Source organism: Solenopsis invicta, chromosome 11, assembly GCF_016802725.1.
Source record: "Solenopsis invicta isolate M01_SB chromosome 11, UNIL_Sinv_3.0, whole genome shotgun sequence".
In the NCBI taxonomy this organism is placed as follows: Eukaryota; Metazoa; Arthropoda; class Insecta; order Hymenoptera; family Formicidae; genus Solenopsis; species Solenopsis invicta.
In genome coordinates, this window is record NC_052674.1 from 14,244,653 (window position 1) to 14,268,592 (window position 23,940).

Sequence of the window (23,940 nt, forward strand, 5' to 3'; positions counted from 1 at the left end):
GCTATAGATGACTGAAGGATGTGTGACAGGAGGAAGAACTATGAATTACGTTTTTATTTTTTCCCCACTTGACAACGCAGAATGTTACTCAGTTGCCCCGCTCTCCTTCTGAAGATATTCACGTTTATGACTGTTTATATTATCTGTATAAAATTACTCTCAAAAATATATCTCTTTAAATGAATACACGTGATTTGTATTCGTGATTAGCCACAGAATTCTCATCCAGCATAGTGTTAATTATAAAAAGCACTTTAGGATTAATTCTCTTTATTCAAATAAATTAATACTAAACTTATAAAAAATTTTAAAATTTTAATATCGCTAAATGTTTATTAGTTTTTGTATTACACAAAAACAAACACATTTTTCAAATTGACTGACACAATTTTTCAAAAACTACTCAAGTACGTTTAATTTTTGCGTATATAATATATATTTGTTTATTGCCCGAATTAAAATTAATAAAAAATATTGCAAATTATTAAAATAACATGGTTATAAAGAATAAATATTGCTTTTTTAATTGATTAAATTTAACTTATATAAAAAAAAGTGAATTTATAGAATTGTAATAACCTTTTGGGCAGCAAACAAATATTGTTCATTTGAATTAGAGCAATGTCATAACTAAAAAGACAAGGTTTCCATCAAAAAATAAACTATAAATCATAAAAATATTAAATTATTAAAATCATGAAAATATTATTTCTTTATACGTTTTTGGAGTATTTAGTTATAGTAGAATAAAAGTATTATTATTTCTTTATTTACTGTACTAAATTCTCATCCATGATAAAAATAAACCATTAAAAACAACCATTTTTGACTTATGACACTTTTAATACAAAATTTTCTTTTTACATGTATCTTTTTTATAAGCTCTAATTTTATAAGCTCATTTACATAATTCTACCTGTAGTAAGAATTCTAAAGATTCGTTATTTCTTGCACAACTTAAAAAATATTTTTTAAAATTATATCGTTATTCTAGCAAATGAGCAATATGTGTTTTACAATATTTTACATAAATACAAAAGTCGCCCCCGATAACTTTAGTAGTTTCTGAGAAATCTTATCAGTCAAGTTGAAAAATGTATTTATTTTTAAATATTTGTAACGCAAAAACTAATAAATATTGATTATATTAAAATTTTAGGTATTTACTCAATAAGTACAAACAATGTATGTAAAAGCACGGAGAAATATATGTGTACAATAGTTTATTTTTCAAAAACTTCCAAAAAATGCAAAATTTTTCGTGCGCCAAACTAAAATATCTTGTTATAAATTTATGACTTTCATTAGCAATATATTCTATTTTATAGTTTCATTATCTTAAAATTCTTATTAATTTACCCATTTCGATGGAGTGATTTTTGTTACGCGCAGTTAAAGAAGCCAAGTAAAGGGTAAAAGCTAAGAAGCCTATTGGATCGACTGGGCCTCGGCGGAGTGCTCGTGGCAGGCGTAGGGGACGTCTGGATACCGCTGGACGTAGTCGAAGCGGGTAGAGACGTTTGTGTCCCTTGATTCCTCGTCACGGTGCACCGGCGTCGAGGATCGTCTTGACGTGGTAGCTCTACTCCCACTAGCTTCCAGGGAAGGAACGCTACTCCTTGGTCGGTTATGGAAGTACCCTGACCACCGTCGGGACAAATGCAGCCCGGACAGTCCGGATGCGGGTAAGGACCGGGATGGTACCGTCGAAGACGTCGACGAGGCAGTTTGGCGTGCCACGAAGCTCTTCGACCAAAAAACTGAGGGCCCTGAAGGGAGCGCACCTCGTGTTACACCAAGAGAGAGAGCCCGTAAAGGAGCGCACCTCTGGGTACACCAAGAGAGAGGACCCTTAACGGAGCGCACCTCAAGTGACGATTCTCGAGATCGAAGGGCCCAAAGGGAGCTCAGCCTCGATCGGAGGATGCGTGCTTGACGGGTTGCGGTCGCGTATTATATGCGCTCGGTGGATGCATTTGACTCTCGAGAAAGCGGCCGCCTATCAGCGGCGCCTGAACTAGCCCCGGCGCTCACGCCCACGCTGGCGCCTGCGGCTTGCCTGCGTGCTCGCGCGCGCGCGTATGTTGGTGGCGGATTTTGGCCACAATAGAGTATTAATTATATTGATAGAATTACGAACGCTATAATCAGAACGCTATAATCGTTTTCAGTAATTTTTAAAGTTACTTTGAATTAAAAATACTTACTTGATAATATTCAAATTTGCGCCTGTGCTTCTGAAAGTTGTTGACAAATGTCACTGCACAATAATAACGCTCGCAATAACACACCGTGCAAACGTGCGGCTTCAATGCGGCTGCGTTTTTTATGCATTTTTTATATACGTACTTACGTTGAAAGACGGAGCAAATTTATCTTATTTTTGTTCTCTTTCTGTTTTCGTTCAATACTTTATTCAAGATTATTTTTTATGGTAAAATGTATGCAATCATTAATAAACATCGTGTTTGTTTGTTAGATGATAATAATCCGGTGCGGATAATAAGAGCTCTGAAAACTGCATTCACAAGAGCTCAAGGTTGTAAAGTCATTTTTGATCGTCTTGCGTAACAAATCGATAAATCAGTGACACCGTTTTATCGATTTATTGCTTTAAGTCGTGTACACTGAATCACATCCCGCTAAACATGAAACCTTCAGGAAACGTTACGTTTTGATCCTAATTTAGTGAATTTGTAACGTTTTATATGTACAGATAATTAACAAATCCTGTAACATTTAAAAGTAAATTAAACGTTTGACTTAGGTTAGTTCGTGGAACGTGTCGTAAACATTGCATTTTTACTTTAAATGTTATCTTTTTGAACATTACAAAATAAACGTTTTGTGACGTAACAGTAACGTTTTATATAAACCGTTTTTTTGCAACTTTAAAAACATTACCTCAACATTACATGTATAATGTTTGTGAAACATTCATTTCGCTACGTTTCTTCAATGTTTTCTTTGAAACATTAATTTTTACACATTCAAAAACACCACAGCAACGTAGCATATGCGACATTTTTAACTTTGATATATTTTCCTAACCTGCATTAACGTTGTTACATCACTGAAAAGTTTAAATTTATTATCTACTCTATAGCAGCAATAATATATTGTGTTAAGACAGTTTTGAAATAAGAGTCGACTATAAATATCGGCCTTTGAGTCAATAATTATATTGTATTATACATTTGAGAAATAAATTTTCAAAAAATTTTGTTTTAATTTTTAATAATGTATTAAATATTCTTATTAAATATTTTTTAGTATATTTTTTATAAAATATTTGTTTAAAGGAATTCTTTCAATTTTTCAAATGTTTATTTAATATTTATTTATTATGTATTTAATGTGTATTCAACATTTAAACTATTTATATTTCAATTATTATTTATTTTAAAATTTTTTTAAAAAAGTTTAAATTTTAATTTATTTTACAGAATTATTTAGAATAATGATTTAAAATAAAACAATAAGAATTTTTTTATATTAATTTAATTATTGTACTTTTTGTTTTTTTTTCTAATTGTATTCTTATATAAATGAAAATAACAGAAAAGTTCAGATGCTTATTTGTAAAAATCAGTAAAAAAACTATATTTTTATATATGTTTATATAACTAATATGTTTTAATTATATGTGTTTTACTTTTTTAATAACATATATTTATCTGATCTATCAGCGATATACATGTATTAACGCAAAGTATTCACGGATCATCGGTAGAGATCAGTTCGCAGCGATCATGGAGGTCAAGCAACGTTTACCGGAGTCGCGACTTGGATGGGTGACCGCTTGAAATTTCCGAAAAAAATTCTTAAAAAAAAACTTCTGCGTATCATGCATATAAAACGGAAAAGATATAAAAGAAGCTTTAGAATATTACACCAAAACCACATATTTGTTTCGTTTGAAGTTCGACCTTTGCCCAATGTCAAACAACAGTAATAGGAATACAAATAAAAGCACAGCAACAAAATCCAATGCAACGGAATTCTGTATATGTTCCTCAATCAGAAATTAGACTCGTTAATATATTGGCCTTATTTTTATTAATATTGACATTTTGTAATGAGCTTAAGCATTATTACATTTCATGATAAACCAATTTACTAATCTTTGATAAGGTTAATATAATTAAGTTGCTCTTAAACTTGATTATATTAGCACAGTTCACTTAGTTAATTTTTGGTACTCGTAACGGATAAACAATAAACGCGTCCACATACGTTTGTTGCCCCAAACGGACCAACGGATTTCACAGCAGATTTAACCAGAGTCAACAACGACGTCAATGACGGCCACGGACCAACGTTAGGTTATAGTTCTCGCCATGGACATAGAAATATAGGGACAGAGAGCATTACGATGCGGGGCGAAGCTACTGCGGAATGTTGCGACGAGGTAAAGTGTGTCTAAGTCTGATTGGCCGTTACCATGCGCGTGCAAGTGGAAGATGTCTTTTACGAGATCTTTTAAAGATATCTTTAAGACATCTTTTAGAGATATATGAAAGATGTCTTTTACGAGATGTCTTGAAGATATCTTTTAGACATTATTTAAAGAAGTCTTCAAGACGTTTTGTTTAAGACATCTTTTAGATGTCTTGAAGATGTCTTTTTCAAGACATCTTTTCTGAGATGTCTTTAAGATGTCTTTTAGATGTCTTAAAGACATTACTGCTGCGAAATGTTTACTGGGATTGGTCCTCATTGGTGGATTGAATATTTTTCTCGAAAAGTTTACGTTTTTTGATTTTGCCTAGATTACAAACAGACGGAGGTTTAGACCAATTTGAAAAAATTCTGAGATATATAGAATACATGTGTTATTTTTGGCCAAATCTCTGATACAGTATATAAAAATTTTCCGTTATTAATTTAATTATTATTTTATGTAACCATAACATTTTATTTTTATTAACACGTTAATTGCCACGCGGTCCTTAGGTACTGGCGCTAGACTTTCCGTTCAGGTCTCGCTGGTAGGACCGGCGGCAGACCTTTGTCTGCCTTGCCTATCGACGGCCCGAAAAGGGGACGCTTGACGGCTAACTGTGGCGTCAACAAAACGGCACGTAAAATCGGCATGGCACTTATCGTATTAAATAATCACATATTCCCAAGTACTAACTTTATCATAAAAGTAAAGTAAACACATAGATTAAATAGTAGACGACGTTATATATATAACTTTCGCGAAGAATTGTTCTCATTTTGTTTGAAAATTGCTCAACATATAGTGTCACCGTTCTTTGTAAGTTAATAAGAAAACAACCGTGTCTTCAAAGTTACTTTATTATCGCTCTGTTACGACATGTAGAGGAGAAGAGAGTAATATGGCCCCCATTTTTATTTTATTGAATAACTTTGATTACAATCAATACTTTGTATTGAAAGTTGAACGATTATATTCGTCGTGTTTAATTGATTCTACGTTTAAAGTAATAAAATGTTTAGTACTTAGGACGCGATTTATAAAAATGTGACGCATTGCATAATCGGTGGAAGATAAAAGTAGTGGTAATATGGCTAGCTTAAAAATAGTTTTTTAAAAAACGGTTTAGTTTAAAAAGACATAGTATTTTGTTAGAAAGTTATATTAGGAGTATAAATAAGTTTCCGCCGTTTTTTATCAAAAATTGGACATTTATTGTGAAAGAACGGTACCCTGATAGCCAAATGACCATAATCAGATGACATTTTGTTGTCACTTATTCTGCATTCAATTTCATCAAACTAGAACCAAGGTGTTTCCACAAACTGTCTATTGTTCTAACATCATTAAAGTCTTCATTTAAATTCAGCAAACTTGCAGCAAATTGTTATCATGCGTGTACCACATTCAATCGAGGTGTTTGATATCAAAATGTCAACAAGTCATCATCATACATGATATCTACAGGTGAAGTTTTCTTGTCGGCAATTTGATTACTTTGCAATTATAGCATTTTAACGTTATTTTTTATGTCATTGTGTTAACATATTTTTACAGCATTTTGATGCTGTAATCAACAAAATGATCAACAAAATGATGGCATGATTAATCAAATATGCTAATAATATAAAGTACGCATTCCGTATAATCTGATTTTTGTATTAACATCGATATTTGTATTAACTAAAGTTTTTGTAATAACTTTTATATGTACAACGCTGTATAAAATGATTTTTGAAACATTCTCAGTTAACACAAGATAAAAAAGTTAACCCAATAATATATACTCAATTTATAGATGTAAATTATCATTAAATTGTAAAAAAAATTATGAAAAAAATTGACTATTTATTATAACTGGGTCAACTTTTTGGGTCTTGTGTTAGCTAAGAATGTTTCACAAATCATTTTATACAACATTGTACATATAAAAGTTATTACAAAAAGTTTAGTTAATATCAAATATCGATGTTTTAGTACGGGAGTTTGAACCATAATTGTAATACAGGACTATAATTGTGGGAAATTATGGTACTTTTTTATAAGGATGGATTCCAAATTTAGATAAAAACACTAATAACATCGATTATATATTTAAAGGAAATGTAATATTAAATCACTATTTATTTTAATTTTACGTAATAAACAGAAAATACTCAGAAAATACACATACAAACAGAAAATAAACTTTTCAAATAAACAAAAACATTTTTTTAACATTTTAATAGTTTTGATTTTATTTTCTTCTTAAGAATAATACCAGTTTAATTTTCACTAGCATCCGTTTGTTCATTTTCATTTTCTTCGCATTCGTGTTGATCGCCGTATAAATTGTTGTCGGCTGCTCTGCGATTTCGTTTACGTATACCAACCCGAATAGCCGCCCTTCCAATATTTTCATTCCGAATACGTTGTTTATCAAAACGAACACCTTCAGAAACTTCTCTGAAGAATTCGTCGCGATTAGGAGGTGGTTGCAAATTTGTAGCAACGGCATCTGAAATAAAAAGCAAACATATTTCAATAAACAATTTCTTATGTAGAAAAAGCTCTAAATAATTATCAAATTTATTACGATTTTTACAATGTCTATTCTAATTGGAAATTGATAATATTTTCCTAGATAGCAACATGTTTGTATTGTTGTTGGCATATTATTGCTTGCATCAGATGCATATACTAGTAGAATTGCAGCAACTGAGTTCACATTTGTTGATAAATTGTCTTTGCAATATTTCAATTTTTAGTAGCAATTTACCGATGATTTATTGGCAATTTTTAAATCAATAAAATTCGTACTGTTATCGTTATATCATAATAACTACAGAGTTCATACAATGCTGCCATATTGCCGATAAGACAAGGTAATTTTAATACTGCTGTGTTTTGCTGTTAAACTGCTGGCAATATGTATATATGTCGTAGGCAAATAGCAATTTTAGGAAAATAGTATCTGACTAGGCAAATAGCATTTGCCTGGTCAAATAGCTTAGAATTAAAACACAAAATGCCTGCTTTAAAAACCCAATAATTATACAATTTTTGTGTTTTTCAAGCAGGCATGTTGTGTATTTAAAGTAGAGAATTAAAAACACAAAATGCCTGCTTTAAAAACACAAAAATTATGTAATTTATTCTAACCTAACCTAACCTGGTAAATGCTATTTGCCTAAAATTGCTATTTGCCTGCGACATATACATTGTTGTTTGCGTGTTGTTTGATTTTGAAATCGTTGAGGAGAAGTATATGGCGAGTTACCAATATTATAAGCAATCACAGATTTAAGCGATTTTAGACAGCTGAGACACGCTGTCTGGATTATGTATAACAATTTTTATGAACCATTTACGTGGAAAGCTTTCGTCAACGAAGTCAGAAATTTGTATTCTCGGGTTTTCAAGATTGCTAATTCCGAATTTGAATTCAAAATTACAACATATAAAACAGCAAATCTGTTATGGCTAATTATATGATTTCAAAAAAAAAAAAGCTATTTAATTTTTTTGCAATAGTATACCTACACAGCACAGGGAACTCTTGGCGAGTTTGCGAGAAACTTTTAAAAATATTTAATAAACATTAACTCACCGTAAATGGCTTTAATGATTTTGGTATCGTACAAGGAGCGATTCCCACGCTCTCCCCATGTCGAGTAGTGGCACATTGTCAGATCTGATATTGATTCTTTTAGGCAAAAGATAACTGCTTCGTGTACATTTCTTCCGCCGAGAAATATAAAATAATCAACCTGAATTCGACACAAAAGAAAAATATAAATGTTACTGCATTTTTTTATTTATTCATATTGGCTTTATTCTAGCAAACGAGAATGGATTAAAAGATGCCTTTCTAATTAATATCAATGTATCTGAAGTCGCTTATAAATAATATGCAATTTATTATATTTTTAATAACAGAGAGTTAGAACTGAATACTTTTTCTATAGTATAACAAAAAATAATGTATAATTTAAATAAAGATGGGTTGAAACAATCGTAGCAAAATCTTGACGCTGAAATAATATTTTACATGTTTCAATTCATATTGAACTGCGTGCCGTTACATTCAGTTTCAAACACAGTTCTCGAAAATAAAATATAATTAAATTGAAATAAAATTTAATACCGATTCTGATTTACATGACTACAATTTACCCACCTCAAAGATGGTAAAAAATTTTGTACGCAATTTATTATGTTTTAAACATGTTACAATTAAATACTTTTCTTTCTAATCGTATTTTATGAGAACAGTAGCGCAATTTTTAATTCACGTTATAGGAATGAGATTGTAGCACCATAAATCTATTTTCGTTTCCTATTTTTCATTTCTTATGTATCTTATTAATACTCACTGCAGCTTCATATGCTTCATCGCTTACATCTTCAAATGCTTTCACTTCTTCCGGATGACAAAGGGAACGACGTAGGTTTTACAGGCATTACATTTTTTCTTTTTCTTAACAATTTATCCAATTTCGTGTTGATAAGTCTAAAAATAAAATATTGTACTATTACACGATCACGTCCAACCAATTGTAATTGCCGACCTGTATTATTTTTTAAAAAAAGTTTTTGCACTTTGCGTACATACGAGGTGTGTTCAAAAAGTATCGCGAATTTTGTGTTTTTTCAAAAATTATTTATTTATTCATGAATATCTATTTTGTCCCCTTCAAAGTAATCCCCATGAGATATTATACACTTGTGCCAACGGTTTTTCCAATCTTCGAAGCACTTCAAAAAATCATTTTTTTTTATCTTGTTCAGCTCCTCCTTCGATGCCGTCTTTATCTCGTCAAGCGTAGCGTAACGTCGTCCTTTCATGGGCCGCTTCAGTTTAGGGAACAAGAAAAAGTCACAGGGGGCCAGATCTGGGGAATACGGTGGCTGCGGCATCATTAGTGTGTTGTTTTTGGCCAAAAAGTCGCGCACAAGCAACGATGTGTGAGCAGGGGCGTTATCGTGGTGCAAAAGCCAATTTTTGTTCTTCCACAAATCCGGGCGTTTCTGGCGGATTGCTTCGCGCAAATTGCGCATAACTTGCAGGTAATATTCCTTATTGACCGTTCTACCCTGTGGCAAGAACTCATGATGCACCACGCCCCTGCAATCGAAGAAAACTGTCAGCAAAACTTTCACATTCGACCGAACTTGGCGCGCTTTTTTCGGTTTTGGTTCGTGCGGCAGCTTCCATTGAGATGATTGAGCTTTGGTTTCCACGTCATAACCATAAACCCACGATTCGTCACCAGTTATGACCCTCTGGAGCAAATTTGGGTCGTCGCGGACAGAGTCCAACATCTCATTAGCAATGTTCATGCGATGCTGTTTTTGGTCGCAATTGAGCAATTTTGGTACGAATTTCGCGGCGACCCGTCTCATGCCCAAATCATTGATAAAAATCGAATGGCACGAGCCAATCGATATGTTTAGGTCCTCAGCAACTTCTCTAACGGTGATTCGACGATTGGCCAATACCATTTTCTCCACTTCATTAATTTTTTCGTCTGTTGTTGAAGTGCTCGGGCGTCCGGCACGCTCTTCGTCGTTCACATCTTCTCGGCCTTCTGAGAACATTTTGTACCACCGATAAACGTTGCTTCGGTCCAAGGTAGCTTCTCCGTATGCCACAGTCAACATTCGGAATGCATCCGCGCACTTAATTTCGTTTTTCACACAAAATTTGATACAGGTTCTTTGATCCATTTTTTTGAATAGGTAAAAATCGAAGACGATCCAAAACACGTGCAAGCAAAGCAGCTGTCAACAATTAAGTGAACATTCAAAATGGCCGAGCTTGTCGGCATAAGTGAGAGACATGAGTACCAACATAACGCCACAAAAAGATCGAAATTCGAATATACGTAACCCGCGAAAATTCAAAATTCGCGATACTTTTTGAACACACCTCGTATATTATTGTGGAATTCAACTTATCTGTATTAGTTTGGATAATTTGATAATATTTACCACTGATTATAGGCAAGGCGTTTATTTTTTTCATGACCGCGTACCAGTGAGCGTGATTCTCACTGATACGCGGCCAAAATTAAAGATTTGGTATCGAGTAGACTTGCCGTGACTTGCCGGTTGCATACACTAATTCAATTCTTTTAAATGGTACTTGTCTCCTAGATGAGATCCGGAGACATTAGTACCATAACTCCTGGATTGCACACACTAAGTACGCCCTTACCCTTACCCCACCGTACGTCAAAACGTGAGCTTAATCGACTCGACCATTATTACACCATAATAGACTCATCCACGCCAGCCAGGCAGCCAGCCAATCGGCATCGCGGAAAGCGGTCAACCGCGATAAATGAGACCAAAAACGCACTTTACAGATTTTTACCAACTTTTAAATATAGAAAACTTTTTAATATAGGATACATCATGATAAATGCGACCAAAAACGCACTTCACAGATTTTTACCAACTTTTTAATATAAGATTTATTTAGGATATCTCAATATAATAAAACTACTGCATGATAGCTTATTGACGAAAAATTGTCGTCAAAATAAACAAATATTGTCATGTCACCAAATTGTCGATAATAAGCTAGAATCTTTAACAATATTCATCAAATATTCTACTTATTGTATTAAACTTTTGATATCATACGTGCCATCATTTTGCTAACATATTGCTGTTATTAAGACATATACAAATGCAAGCTCATGACGAGCCGACAGTTTGCTGTCAACATGATATGTTATTATTAATAAACATTTGCTCTTAACATTTCATTAAGTGATGTTGTGTTTTTGCTCTCTTGTTGCTGACTCAGTTTTACGTTAAATTCTGTAGCCAGCAAATTGCCGGCAAATTCACAACAATACATGCAATGCATTAATTTGCCCGATGTGCTGAATCTAGCTTGGTTATCTGGGTACCTAATGTTTTATTCGAAGTATTGTCCATCGCTAGCCATTACTTTTTCCCATCTTTCTGGCAGCATATGGATACCGCGTCGGAAGAATGCTTCATCTTTTGAAGCTATCCACAAATCGACTCAATTTTTTGTATCTTCATATGATGTAAAGTGTTGCTCAGACAGGCCATGCGCCATCGATCAAAACAGGTAGTAATCAGAAGGAGCAATGTCTGGTGAATACGGCGGGTGGTGTAAAACTTCCCAATTGAGTGTTTCCAGGTAGGTTTTGACCGACGTCGCAACATGTGGACGAGCATTATCATGCAGAAGAATAACTTTGTCGTGTCTGGAGTAGTAGTGGGCACGTTTTTCCTTAAGCATTCGGCTCAATCTCATCAATTGTGTTTGGTAGAGAGCCCCAGTAATAATTTCATTCGGTTTGAGCAACTCATAATACACAACACCAAGCTGATCCCACCAAATACACAACATGAGCTTTTTTCCATGAATGTTCGGCTTGGCTGTCGATGTTGAAGCATGGCCAGGTGGTCCCCATAATTTCTTCTTCTTTGGATTATCGTAGTGGATCCATTTTACATCACCAGTGACTATACGATGCAAAAAACCCTTTCGTTTATGCCTGGCAAGCAGCATTTCACATGTGAAAAATTGGCGTTCAACGTTTCTTGGCTTCAGTTCATATGGAACCCAGTTTCCTTGTTTTTAAATCATTCCCAATGATTTTAAGCGATGTGAAATTGCTGGTTGAGTCACTCCTAATGTAAGTGCAAGTGCTTCTTGCGTTTGGCACGAATCTTCATCTAATAATGTTTCCAATTTCGCGTCTTCGTACACTTTTGGCCTTCCGCTACGTTCTTTGTCTTCGACGTCAAATTCACCGTTCTTAAACTTGTGAAACCACTCACGGCAACTTCTCTCACTTAAGGCAGCCTCACCATATGCTTCTACAAGCAATCGATGAGCCTTGGCTGCAGATTTCTTCAAATTAAAGAAGTAAATCGAAAGTTCCCGCAAATGATGCTTATTCGGCTCAAAACTCGACATTTTAGCACGAAAAAAGATATATGATGCTAATACAAAATCGCTAATATTTTAAAGTTATGTTGTTGCCAGATGTCCAACCTTACGATATAACGTTTTACAACAAACAATTTCAACCATAACATACTAGTGGCGCCATTTTTTGTGAAACGGCGGAAACTTATTTATACTCCTAATATTTTATTTATTAAATAACACAAATAATCGTCAATTAAGTCGTGGTATTTACCATAAACTCAATGTAACTAATTTGCGAGATCAGTATACGGCTTTGCAATATTTAGAAGCAATCCACAAAGAATTATTAGAATCTAACTTGAGCACAATATTCGCCACTGAGAAATACGGACCAGTACTGGTGTAGACCAAGAAGTGATTTGAATTATATGACGCAACATTACAGACCAGCGACATGGTTTGTAACATTGAGTCCTTGTGAATGGGAGTGGAATGATTTAGGTAAATATATTTGTGCAGTAAATGGATGGTGTAATGATTCGTCTTGTATCAGTAGTCTCGTTGCTAGAGATCCTGTATCAACATCGAGATTTCTCGATAATGCATTTCGGGCGATGCTTGATTTTATTTGTTCCAAAGATCATCCAATTGGAGAAATTACACATTACTTTTGGCGGCGAGAATATTAAGGCAGAGGCATCCAACACTTTCATCTGTTAATTTGGATAAAAGATGCTCCAATCATTGGTGAATCATTTGTCGAAGATGTTGCCAAATTTATTTTACAACATATAAGTTGTAAAATGCCAGATAAAAATATTTCTCCAACATTGCATAAACGAGTTAATATGTATCAGCTACACAAACATAACGATTATTGTTTTTGTTCTAAGAAAGCGGGGCGTAAGGTTATTCGTGTATGTCGTTTTGGTTTTCCTCGTCTTGTTACGGAAACGTTAATCATCAAAGACGTTGTAAGTTCGATAGCAGGTAGAAAAAAATTAAAGCATAGAAGTAGGCTTTATGATCTTCCTCGAACAGATAATGAAGTTAATGTAAATGATTATAATTCTGTTCTTCTTACTGCGTGGGAAGGAAATATGGATATACAATTTGTTGGTGAAAAATCATCGTTACTTACTTGATACGTTACTAAGTATATAGGGTGATTCAAAATAACCTATTGGTCCCGAAGCTGGCATATTCGTAATCGAATTCTGAGACGATTTTTCCTTTTGCAAAAATTTGTCCGGAGCTTAGTTTTCAAGTTACAATAAGAATTAGTTAGCGTATGACGAGTCAGGTACAAGTGGTAGACAGGGGCGGCGCGACTCACTGTTACACGCGGGTGTTTCCGTGGGGTACCTCCTGTGCTCAAATGACTGACAAAAGTACATGGACAGCACATTTCTATTTAAACTTTCTTTCTCTCTCTCTCTCTCTGTCACTTTAATTATGCTACATTTAACTTGTCAAATTTCGATCTGTCATCCGGCCGTCAAATATCGGGATGACCGTAAAATCTTCAAGTAAGTTTACATTATTATAATAAATGTACGCCCAAGAATAATAAAATTTAATGCAAATTAGATTACTTAAATGTGCACTTGCAAGTTAAAAGTAGCACTTTTAAAACGCACAAAAAGGAAAGGAGAGAGAGAGAGAGAGAGAGAGAGAGAGAGAGAGACGGGGGAGAAGGGGGCTTTAAACAAGTTTAAGCACGTTCACTCACGCACACGGCAATCAGCTTATTGTTTCCACGATGCGACAGTTCAATTTAAATTTGTCCTTTATCCATATCTATCCCTCGAAGTTGTTTCATATTATTCCACATTTACACTATTTACTCTGCACTTGATCGATAAACGCGGAACTACGCGACGAATCGATCGACCAACTTTATTAATTACTACTCTAATCACTACAATCATTCGATGCGTTAAAATTACTCGTAGAAACACGTGTTTACGTTACGATCACACAACACGTGTTCACTCGACGATATGAAGCAGTCGACTGGATGTTATTGGTTATGTTGTTATAAGAGTGTCAAACGATTGATTAAAGCCATAAGTGAAAACGCGGCAATTTAAAATAAAAATATTGGTTAATACAATTTACATCAATACAATTTATTAGAAAAATGTTGCAAATGCATGTTTATCAATATTTGTTAAAAATTGTATGATAGTGACTTTATCAAGATATTTATTATTCATTCTAAATATTCAAGAAATAATTTTATCAAAATCAATTTTTTCTAAGCATTTTTTTTTATTTCTTATTTTTGAATATTTGCGAAAACTGTGAAAATATTCCTCGAAATAAAATATTTGGTTGCCCTGAAAAGAGCAGATTATCCGTTGCTGCAAGGAGATTTCAAGAATTATATCCTTGAAGTTTTTTTTATAATAAATATTCTAAATAATTATCTTGATAAAGTCATTTACAATTTTCAACAAGTAATAATAAACATGCATTTGCCACATTTTTCTAATAAATTGTATCGATATAAATCGTATTAATCAATATTTTCATTTTGAATTACCGCGTTTTGACTTACGGCTTTAACCAATCGTTCGACACTCTTATAACGACATAACCAACAACATTCAATCGACTGCTTCATATCGTCGAGTGAACACGTGTTGTGTGATCGTAACGTAAATATGTATTTCTTCGAGTAATTTTAACGCATCAAATGATTGTAGTGTTTACAGTAGTGATTAATAGTAATTAATAAAGTCGATCGATCGGTTCGTCGCGTAGTTCCGCGTTTATCAATCAAATGCAGAGTAAATAGTGTAAATGTGGTGAACTATGAAACAACTTCAAGGGATAGATCTGGATAAAGGATAAATTTAAATTGAACTGTCGCATCGTGGAAACAATAAGCTGATCGCCGTGTGCGTAAGTAAACGTGCTTAAACTTGTTCAAAGCCCCCTCCGTCTCTCTCTCTCTCTCTCTCTTCTTTCTATCCCTTTTTGTGCGTTTTAAAAGTGCTATCTTTAACTTGCAAGTGCACATTTAAGTAATCTAATTTGCATTAATTTTTATTATTCGCGTACATTTATTATTATTGGAGAGTAACAATTAAAGATGTCAAGTCCGTTCAATTTCACTCATTGTATATGCTTGTGTCTGATTGGTATGAGAGATGAACAAGGAGCGCACTCTGTCGTGAGATGATGCAATGATGTGTGACTGTAAAAGGAGTTAGGTAACGTCGCGTCTCCTTCTTCGTCGTGTCGTGTCGAGTCGAGACGATTCTTTGTATTAACTTTTTGTTTAGTTTTCCAGTTGTCTTAATTAAATCTTTTCACTTGTAGTCATTGTTCAGTTTTCCTCTCTATGCAGATCAGAAAACCTTACATGGTAGCAGAGCGTGGTTTTTGGTGTAGAGGAGGGGAGATCGATATTGATTTCTTGTGTTCGCGTGATCTTCGTCGGCCATTTTTTTTTTTCGTTGCTGTTCATTCTCGAGAGACGCGTGTTTCGGCGTGAGTGGAACTTTGTCATTTTCGTTGACTGAAAGTTTTTGCTGGTGATCGCTATAGACATGGAGTTTTTTCACGGAGTTGAGAAGTTAACGGGAAAGGACAATTGGACCACGTGGAAGTTCTCGTCGCGGAATCTGTTAAGAGGCGTTGAAGGAGCTTACGAGGTGTGCATTGGTGAACTGGTAAAACCGGCGGTTCTTGCTGCAGGTGCGAATCCGGCCGAACAACAGGCCTATTCGGCGGCCCTGCAAAAGTGGGATAAAGCGGATCGTGCTGCTGCTCAAATTTTGGTGAAAACACTTGATCCGAAAGTGCTGGCGTTACTTGTGGCATGTGAAAGTGCAAGAGAAATGTGGATAAAATTGCACGCCATTTTTGAGCAGCAAACGAAGCTGGCTGCTCACGCAGTCCAGTCAGAATTTTTCGGTTTTAGCATGGCGCCGGGTGACGATCTGGTCAGCCATATTGCCAAATTCGAGGCGCTTGTGTTGAGACTGCAACAGTTGAACAAGAAGCCGGATGACTCATCGCTAATGGTGCGGTTGCTGGACACTTTGCCGGAAAGCTACGAAAGTTTTCGACAGTCATGGTGGGCACGCCCAGAAGACAAACAGACGCTCGAGGAACTTATTGCAGTTCTCACCGCCGACGACACGCGACGCAACGTATACAAGGTGAAACAAGAAAAAACGGAGGCGTTATTTGCAGCGGCTAATTTGAAAAACAAAAACGGTGCTACTTCGACGCGTGTTCTTGAGCGGAAACCTGCTGACACGAAGAAAAAGAAAGTGCCAAAGTGTTTCGGTTGCGGCGAAAAAGGGCATGTGAGGAAGGACTGCAAAAAGGACAAGGGCAAGAAGACGTCAAGCAATAGTAACTCTAGTAGTACTAGTGGCGGTGATTTTGCTTTTGTTATGGAAGTTGAGAACGCTGAATGCGAACAGGATGTTTGGCTTATGGACTCGGGAGCTACGAATCATTACTGTCTTCATCGAGAATGGTTTGTTACCTATGAAGTTTTTGCAAAACCTCTCACTGTTCTTGTTGGTAATAACTCGACAATGCTTGCTGTTGGAAAAGGAAGAATCAATACTGAGGCTCTGGTAAATGGAGAGTGGTTGACCTGTCACATTGATAACGTTTTGCATGTTCCAGACGGCCGTCGCAATTTGATGTCACTTAGTCTCATTCTTGACAAAGGTTTGAATATGCGAGTGAATCGGAAGAGGTGCGAGTTTGTCAAAGATGGAGTTGTACGTTTATGTGGAGAGAGGTATGGAATGCTGTATAAACTGCATATCCGTGCAACAAGCAATACCCCTTGTGAGGTTAATCTGGCGTCTGCTGAGTCTCTTCAAGTGTGGCACGAGCGCTTGGGTCACCAGGACAAACGTCATGTCACAAAGTTCCTGCGAGATCGTGGTGTGACAGTCATCACTGATGACTCTTTTTGTGCGGCGTGTGTCGAGGGGAAGCAGCAGAGGACTACCTTTAAGTCGAGAACGCAACGTTCAACGAGAGCTGGCGAAATCATGCATGCTGACGTCTGTGGGCCAATGGAGGAGCAGTCTTTGGGAGGCGCTAAGTATTTTGTCTGTTTCACCTGTGATTACTCGAAGTTTCGCATTGTACAGTTTTTGAAAGAAAAATCTGAGGTTGTTGCTACAGTCGAGGAGCTTTTGAAGTTTGTTGAAAATCAATGTGGACGTCCATTGCGCGTATTTCAGAGTGATGGAGGACTTGAGTTTAATAATGAGAAGATGAAGAAGCTCATGAAGGCCAACGGAGTCCAGTTTGTGATTACCAACCCTTACTCTCCAGAGCAGAATGGATGCGCGGAGCGTACCAATCGCACAATCGTGGAGTCAGCACGCACGATGCTTTTAGCAAAGAAATTGCCTAAAATATTGTGGGCTGAAGCAGTCAACACCGCTGTCCACTTACTCAATCGATCCGGTCCTACTGGAGAGAGTGGAAAAGCACCTTATGAGATTTTTACTGGAAAATCCGTGAACTTGCATCAGTTGCACGTGTTTGGAACTAGTTGTTTTGTACAAATTCCAAAGGAGCGACGACACAAATGGGATGCAAAGGGAAAGCCAGGAGTCTTGGTGGGCTATTCTCAAGATATCGACGGTTATCGAGTCTGGATTCAAGGTGAGAAAACTGTAGTCCGGAGCAAGAACGTGACTTTTGAGCCTGAAGTTGGTGGAAAGACTGTTACTGTTGTGTCTGATGATTGTGAGCCGAAGACTAAGGCAGTTGAGCCAGTAGAGTCTCATCCTGGAAGAGTTAGAGCTGATGAAATGCCAGATGAGTCTGAGATCGACGCAGAACGTGAGACTCAGTTTGCCGGTGGAAAGCAGACAAGTAACAATGTACCTGTAGTTGAGTATCAGGGACGTTTGCGAGACAGGAGTACTTTATGTCCACCAGAACGTTATGTTGAGATGTGTGTGGTTGAGCTTGAACCGAGAAGCTACAAGGAAGCAATGGAGTCAGTCGAGAGAGAGTCTTGGAAAGAAGCGATGCGAGAGGAACTTCAATCACTGGCTGAGAACTCTACTTGGGAATTGACGGAGCTGCCTTCCAATCGTCGAGCCATCACGAATCGTTGGGTATTTAAAGTCAAAAGGAATCCTAATGGTAGTATTAACCGACACAAGGCTAGACTGGTTGTGCGCGGTTTCAACCAGAGGCCAGGTGTGGATTTCCTGGAAACTTTTAGCCCTGTGGTACGATTCGATACTCTTCGGTCGGTGCTAAGTGTTGCAGCCACTGAGCATTTGAAACTCGCTCAATTTGACGTGAAGACGGCGTTTCTTAACGGGAACCTATCTGAGGACATTTACATGACACAACCCGAGGGATTCGCAGATGGTAGCAATCGAGTGTGCAAGCTGAAACGGAGCTTGTACGGACTCAAGCAGTCACCCCGCTGCTGGAACTATAAATTCAAAGAGGTCGTGATGGGACTTGGTATGACAGAGAGTAGTGCAGACCCTTGTTTATTCGTCAGGAGTGTCAATGGTAACAAGTTGTTAGTGGTTCTGTATGTTGATGACGGATTGGTGGCAGCGACAAGACAGAGTGACATTGATAAATTCTTGAGGGAGTTACGGTCAAGGTTCAAAATTACAATTGAGAGTTTTGATTGCTTCTTGAATCTGCAAATTGCTCAGGATGCTGATGGTTCAATAACAATCCATCAACAAGGTTATGCCGAGACAGTGCTGCGTCGCTTCAAAATGGATGGAGCAAACCCTGTGTCCACTCCTATTGATCAGTATATTCATCAGAATACTGCTGATGTAGTTCTGTCATCGGCGCCGTATCGTGAGGCAGTTGGTTGTCTTATGTACCTGGCAGTGGCAACCCGGCCAGATATTGTTTTTGCTGTCAACTATGCATCGCAGTTCTTGGAGAAACCGGAGATGAAGCACTGGGAATTGGTGAAGAGGATCTTACGGTACGTGCGAGGATCATCATCTACGGGGATTCGCTATTCGACGAGCTTGGCGTCTGGAGAGCTGCATGTATATAGTGACGCTGATTATGCAAGTGATCCGAAAACGCGTAAATCTGTCAGTGGCATGATCAGCATGTATTGTGGCGGTGCCATTACGTGGGCGAGTAATCGGCAAAAGTGTGTCAGTCTCTCGACAACCGAGGCTGAATACGTGGCTGCGTGTGAAGCGGCGAAAGAAGCAGTGTGGTTAAAGTATCTATTTGAGGACATTTCGCCTTTAAAGTCCGTGCCAACGTTGATCGTAGATAGTACCAGTGCGATGAAATTGTCTAAAAACCCTGAATTTCACAAGAAAAGTAAGCACATTGATGTGCGTTACCACTATTTGCGAGATCAAGTTGTAAATGATCGTTTGTGTATGACGTATGTGTGTAGTAAGCAGCAAGTAGCTGATATTTGTACGAAACCGATTCCACGAGTTCAGTTTTGCTACTTGAGATCTCTCATTGGAATGTATTAAACAGTTTTTTTTGCGTTTGTATTGTTTAATAGTCTTTCGGTTATTAAAAGAGAGATCAATCATCTTAAATTGTAGGGGAAGTATTGGAGAGTAACAATTAAAGATGTCAAGTCCGTTCAATTTCACTCATTGTATATGCTTGTGTCTGATTGGTATGAGAGATGAACAAGGAGCGCACTCTGTCGTGAGATGATGCAATGATGTGTGACTGTAAAAGGAGTTAGGTAACGTCGCGTCTCCTTCTTCGTCGTGTCGTGTCGAGTCGAGACGATTCTTTGTATTAACTTTTTGTTTAGTTTTCCAGTTGTCTTAATTAAATCTTTTCACTTGTAGTCATTGTTCAGTTTTCCTCTCTATGCAGATCAGATAACCTTACAATTATAATAATGTAAACTTACTTGAAGATTTCACGGTTATCCCGATATTTGACGGCCGGATGACAGATCGAAATTTGACAAGTTAAATGTAGCATAATTAAAGTAACAAAGAGAGAGAGAGATAGAGAGAGAGAGAGAGAGAGAGAGAGAGAGAAAGAAAGTTTAAATAGGAATGTGCTGTCCATATACTGTTGTCAGTCATTTGAGCGCAGGAGGTGCCCCACGTAAACACTCACGTGTAACAGTGAGTCGCGCCGCCCCTGTCTACCACTTGTACCTGACTCGTCATACGCTAACTAATTCTTATTGTAACTTGAAAACTAAGCTCCGGACAAATTTTTGCAAATGAAAAAATCGTCTCAAAATTCGATTACGAATATGCCAGCTTCGGGACCAATAGGTTATTTTGAATCACCCTGTATAAATAAAGCAGGAAAGTGTGAATTATTTGAAAATGTTCTTGAGAGTGTAGATAAGAAAAATAAATCAGTAGGGAGTTGTCTCTGAAACGTTGCTTTACGATTCTTAAATCATAGGGAATGTGGAGCTCTTGAAGCTGCTGATACATTGCTAGGCATTCCTTTATGTGGGACTGATCCAAAAACGACTATTAGATGGCTAGATGTTAATCAAATACGATACAGAAAAGTTAAAAGCTGTAAGGAAGTTGAAGCTCTTGGTAGAGTATCGAAAGACATATTTTGTCCATCTATAATAGACAATCATTATCTGTATAGACCAACAGAATTGGAATCTACGTCTTTATATGAATTTGCACAATGGTATGATATTATGAAAATCAAACCACGAGGTAAAAATATTATTATTATCAAGATGGATAATGGTTATTATCTTAAACGACGACAGCGTGCGTATCTTATTAATCATTATAGATATGATGTTAATACTAAGCCGGAAAGTTATTTCTTTGCGTTACTTCTTCTGTTTCAACCATGGCGGAAAATAGAAGAGCTTAAAAATGATTGTGATATTTATACGGAATTATTCCACACTATAAAATTACATCTCGTTGAGGCATTGCAGTATCACGAAAGAATGGATGAATTGCAAAAAGCATTCGAAACTGCGAAGCAATTAGTTCAACAACAATTGGACGAAAACTAGCATGTGTCTCAGGATGATCCTGATAACCCAATAGGTGTTCAAACTGTTCAAGCTGGTGAGCAATGCAAGATTTTAAAGATCTTGGTAATAAAAGTCTCGAAGAAGTCGATATGTCTCAAATGATTTCAAAACTGAATGTGGACCAAAAAAGAGTATTTGATAGAGTTACTAATACTGTATCAAATGAAAAATTGTTACTACGATTATACATTAGTGGAGAAGGAGGTAGTGGCAAAAGTTTCTTAATCAAAACGATTAAATGTTGGATAAAACAAAATCTCAACGAGGATACTGCTATAGCGGCATCTATTGGTATAGCAGCGTTTAATGTAGATGGTTTGACAGTACACAGATTACTTTAATTACCCGTTGAACACGGTCATACTCCTAAGTATAAACAATTAGCTGATCACGTATTGAAAGTTTTACGAGCAGATCTTAAAGATGTCGTCCTTTTTATAATTGATGAAGTATCAATGATATCTAATTTTACTTTGTTGTATATACCATCTACGATTGTCTGAAATATTCGATACTACTAATTGTGATGATGGCTGGTTTGGTCAAAAGCATATTCTTTTATTTGGAGATCTGCTTCAATTACTTCTTGTGCACGAAGATCCTGCCTTTGTCACTTTATTGAAGGAAAAAATTCAAAAGTTCCTTGGTTCCTTAAACGCTATTAATTTATGGACTACTTTATTCGAATATGATGAATTAACGATCAATATGCGTCAACAAGGAGACGTATCTTATCGTGAATTACTCTCGAGAATTCGTATTGGTTTATTGACAAAATCTGATTGTAACATGCTTGAAAAAAGAAAATTATTTTTTAAAGGTGAATCTTTTGATGCAAGATTAAACGAAATATGTAATTATATTGACAGTTTGCCTTCTGATACCGTTTGTTTATTACCTCGTTGTGATATGTGTGACGCTCTTAACACTGCAATGTTAACTCGTATTGCTTCAAAAGAAATATTATTAATTGCTGAAGATGAGATTGAATGTATTCCATATATAAAGAAAAGAGTTAGAAAGGTATTGTCGGATAAAGAAGATGATAATAGTAGAACAGCTGGCCTTTCGAAACAAATTTCAATTAAAATTGGAGCGAAAGTAATGATAAGACGCAATATCGATGCCAGTTTGGGCCTTCTAAATGGCACAATTGCTAAAGTTATTTCAGTTGTACAGGATACATCAACTGATTAAATTGAAAAAGTCAAACTTCTTTTACCGTCTGGTTGAGAATATTTTATTGAAAGAGTGAATGTCAAGTTTCAAGTCATGGATAAAGCATTTGTTATTAGAAAACAATTTCCATTATCTTTGAGTTATGGTATCACCATTCATAAAAGTCAAGGTTTAAGTTTACAAAATGCCATTATACATTGCCATTATACAGGACATAGGTAACTCAATATTTAATTGCGGTCAGACTTACGTTGCTTTATTCCGAGTAACGTGTTTAGATGGATTGCATTTGATTAATTATGATCCTTCATCTGTATTCACCAGTGAAGAAGCGATTATCGAATATAATCGTTTAAAAAAGTTACATAAACCAGAAGCTCAAATTATTAATGTATCAAAAGAAGAATATTACCGTAAAAAAGTTAAAGATGTATCATGGATATTAAGGAAAACAAATATTTCTGTTCAACAATCAGCTCCAGAAGTAGCTCAAGCTCACCAGAGTTTTGGTAATTGGATTATATATGGTTTCCAAAATACTGACAAAATTTCGTGCTATGCGAATACTCCATTGCAATGTATATTTCATTTAAATATTATTAGAAAACAATTGTTTAATTCTGATAATTTGGATGTTTTAAGTACATTAGCGCATTAATATGAAAGCGGAATGCGCAATTTAAATACCTGTACAATACGAAGTGATTTAGGAGAGTATTTTTCGACTGATACTAAACGAGATGCGTTTGATTTTCTTAACGCTCTTTGTGATATTATAAAAAAATATGATATTATAAAATATTTGGTAGAGCATCAAGTTATTTCTATTAGTCGATGTCCAATATGTAGTTACATAAATGTTAATACTTATAATCAGATGATCTTTTCAATTCCTGCAATTAGCAATGTAAAGAAAAAAAGTATTAATCTTAATGATTTACTGAATATTTCATTTTTACGTTTGTCTGATTCTGACAAACCGTGTGAACGTTGTGAAGAAAATATGTCAAGTAAGAATGAAATAACATAGACCAAACAGATACTTATTATCCGTTTAATTATATTTTCACTACATAACGGTGTATTAGAGAAGGTACCACAAAAATTTAATTCAACTGCTGTTCCGACAAGTAAAATATTAGTATCTGGTCAGGAGTATAAAGTTATGAATGCCGTATTTCATCACGGTTCATGTATCCAAAACGGTCACTTTACAAGTATGTGTAGAGAAGGATCATCTGGTAAATGGTTTGAAAGTGATGATATGCAAGTTACAAAAAAGCAATGGCCTAGGGGTGCTAAAGATATTTATATATTATTTTTAGAAAAAGTTGGTAGTAAATAAACTTTCAAGAGGTTATTAAATACAAAAATATGCATATTGCTTAACACTACAAAACG

General features: G+C 35.8%; 2 protein-coding genes across 5 annotated transcripts in view; both read right to left on the reverse strand.

Moving 5' to 3' along the window:
• The window catches only part of LOC105203368, a 62,434-nt gene that overhangs the window by 26,213 nt on the left and 12,281 nt on the right, over positions 1-23,940 (reverse strand). The gene's annotated exons all lie outside the window — the stretch shown is intronic.
• Positions 6,664-9,114, reverse strand: LOC113005664. The gene is made up of 3 exons (XM_026141491.2): positions 8,800-9,114; positions 8,034-8,193; positions 6,664-6,941 (listed from the first exon to the last, which is right to left on the reverse strand). Exons 2-3 carry the CDS (start codon positions 8,107-8,109, stop codon positions 6,709-6,711), a joined length of 309 nt encoding a protein of 102 aa, XP_025997276.1. The 5' UTR covers positions 8,110-8,193; positions 8,800-9,114; the 3' UTR covers positions 6,664-6,708.

Bases quoted from the DNA above. Each gene is read 5' to 3' on its own strand.
- LOC113005664 (XM_026141491.2), bottom strand. From the start codon at position 8,109: ATGTGCCACTACTCGACATGGGGAGAGCGTGGGAATCGCTCCTTGTAC. The intron at 6,942-8,033 runs GTGAGTTAATGT...TTTTTATTTCAG, and splicing joins AATCATTAAAGCCATTTACG to ATGCCGTTGCTACAAATTTG.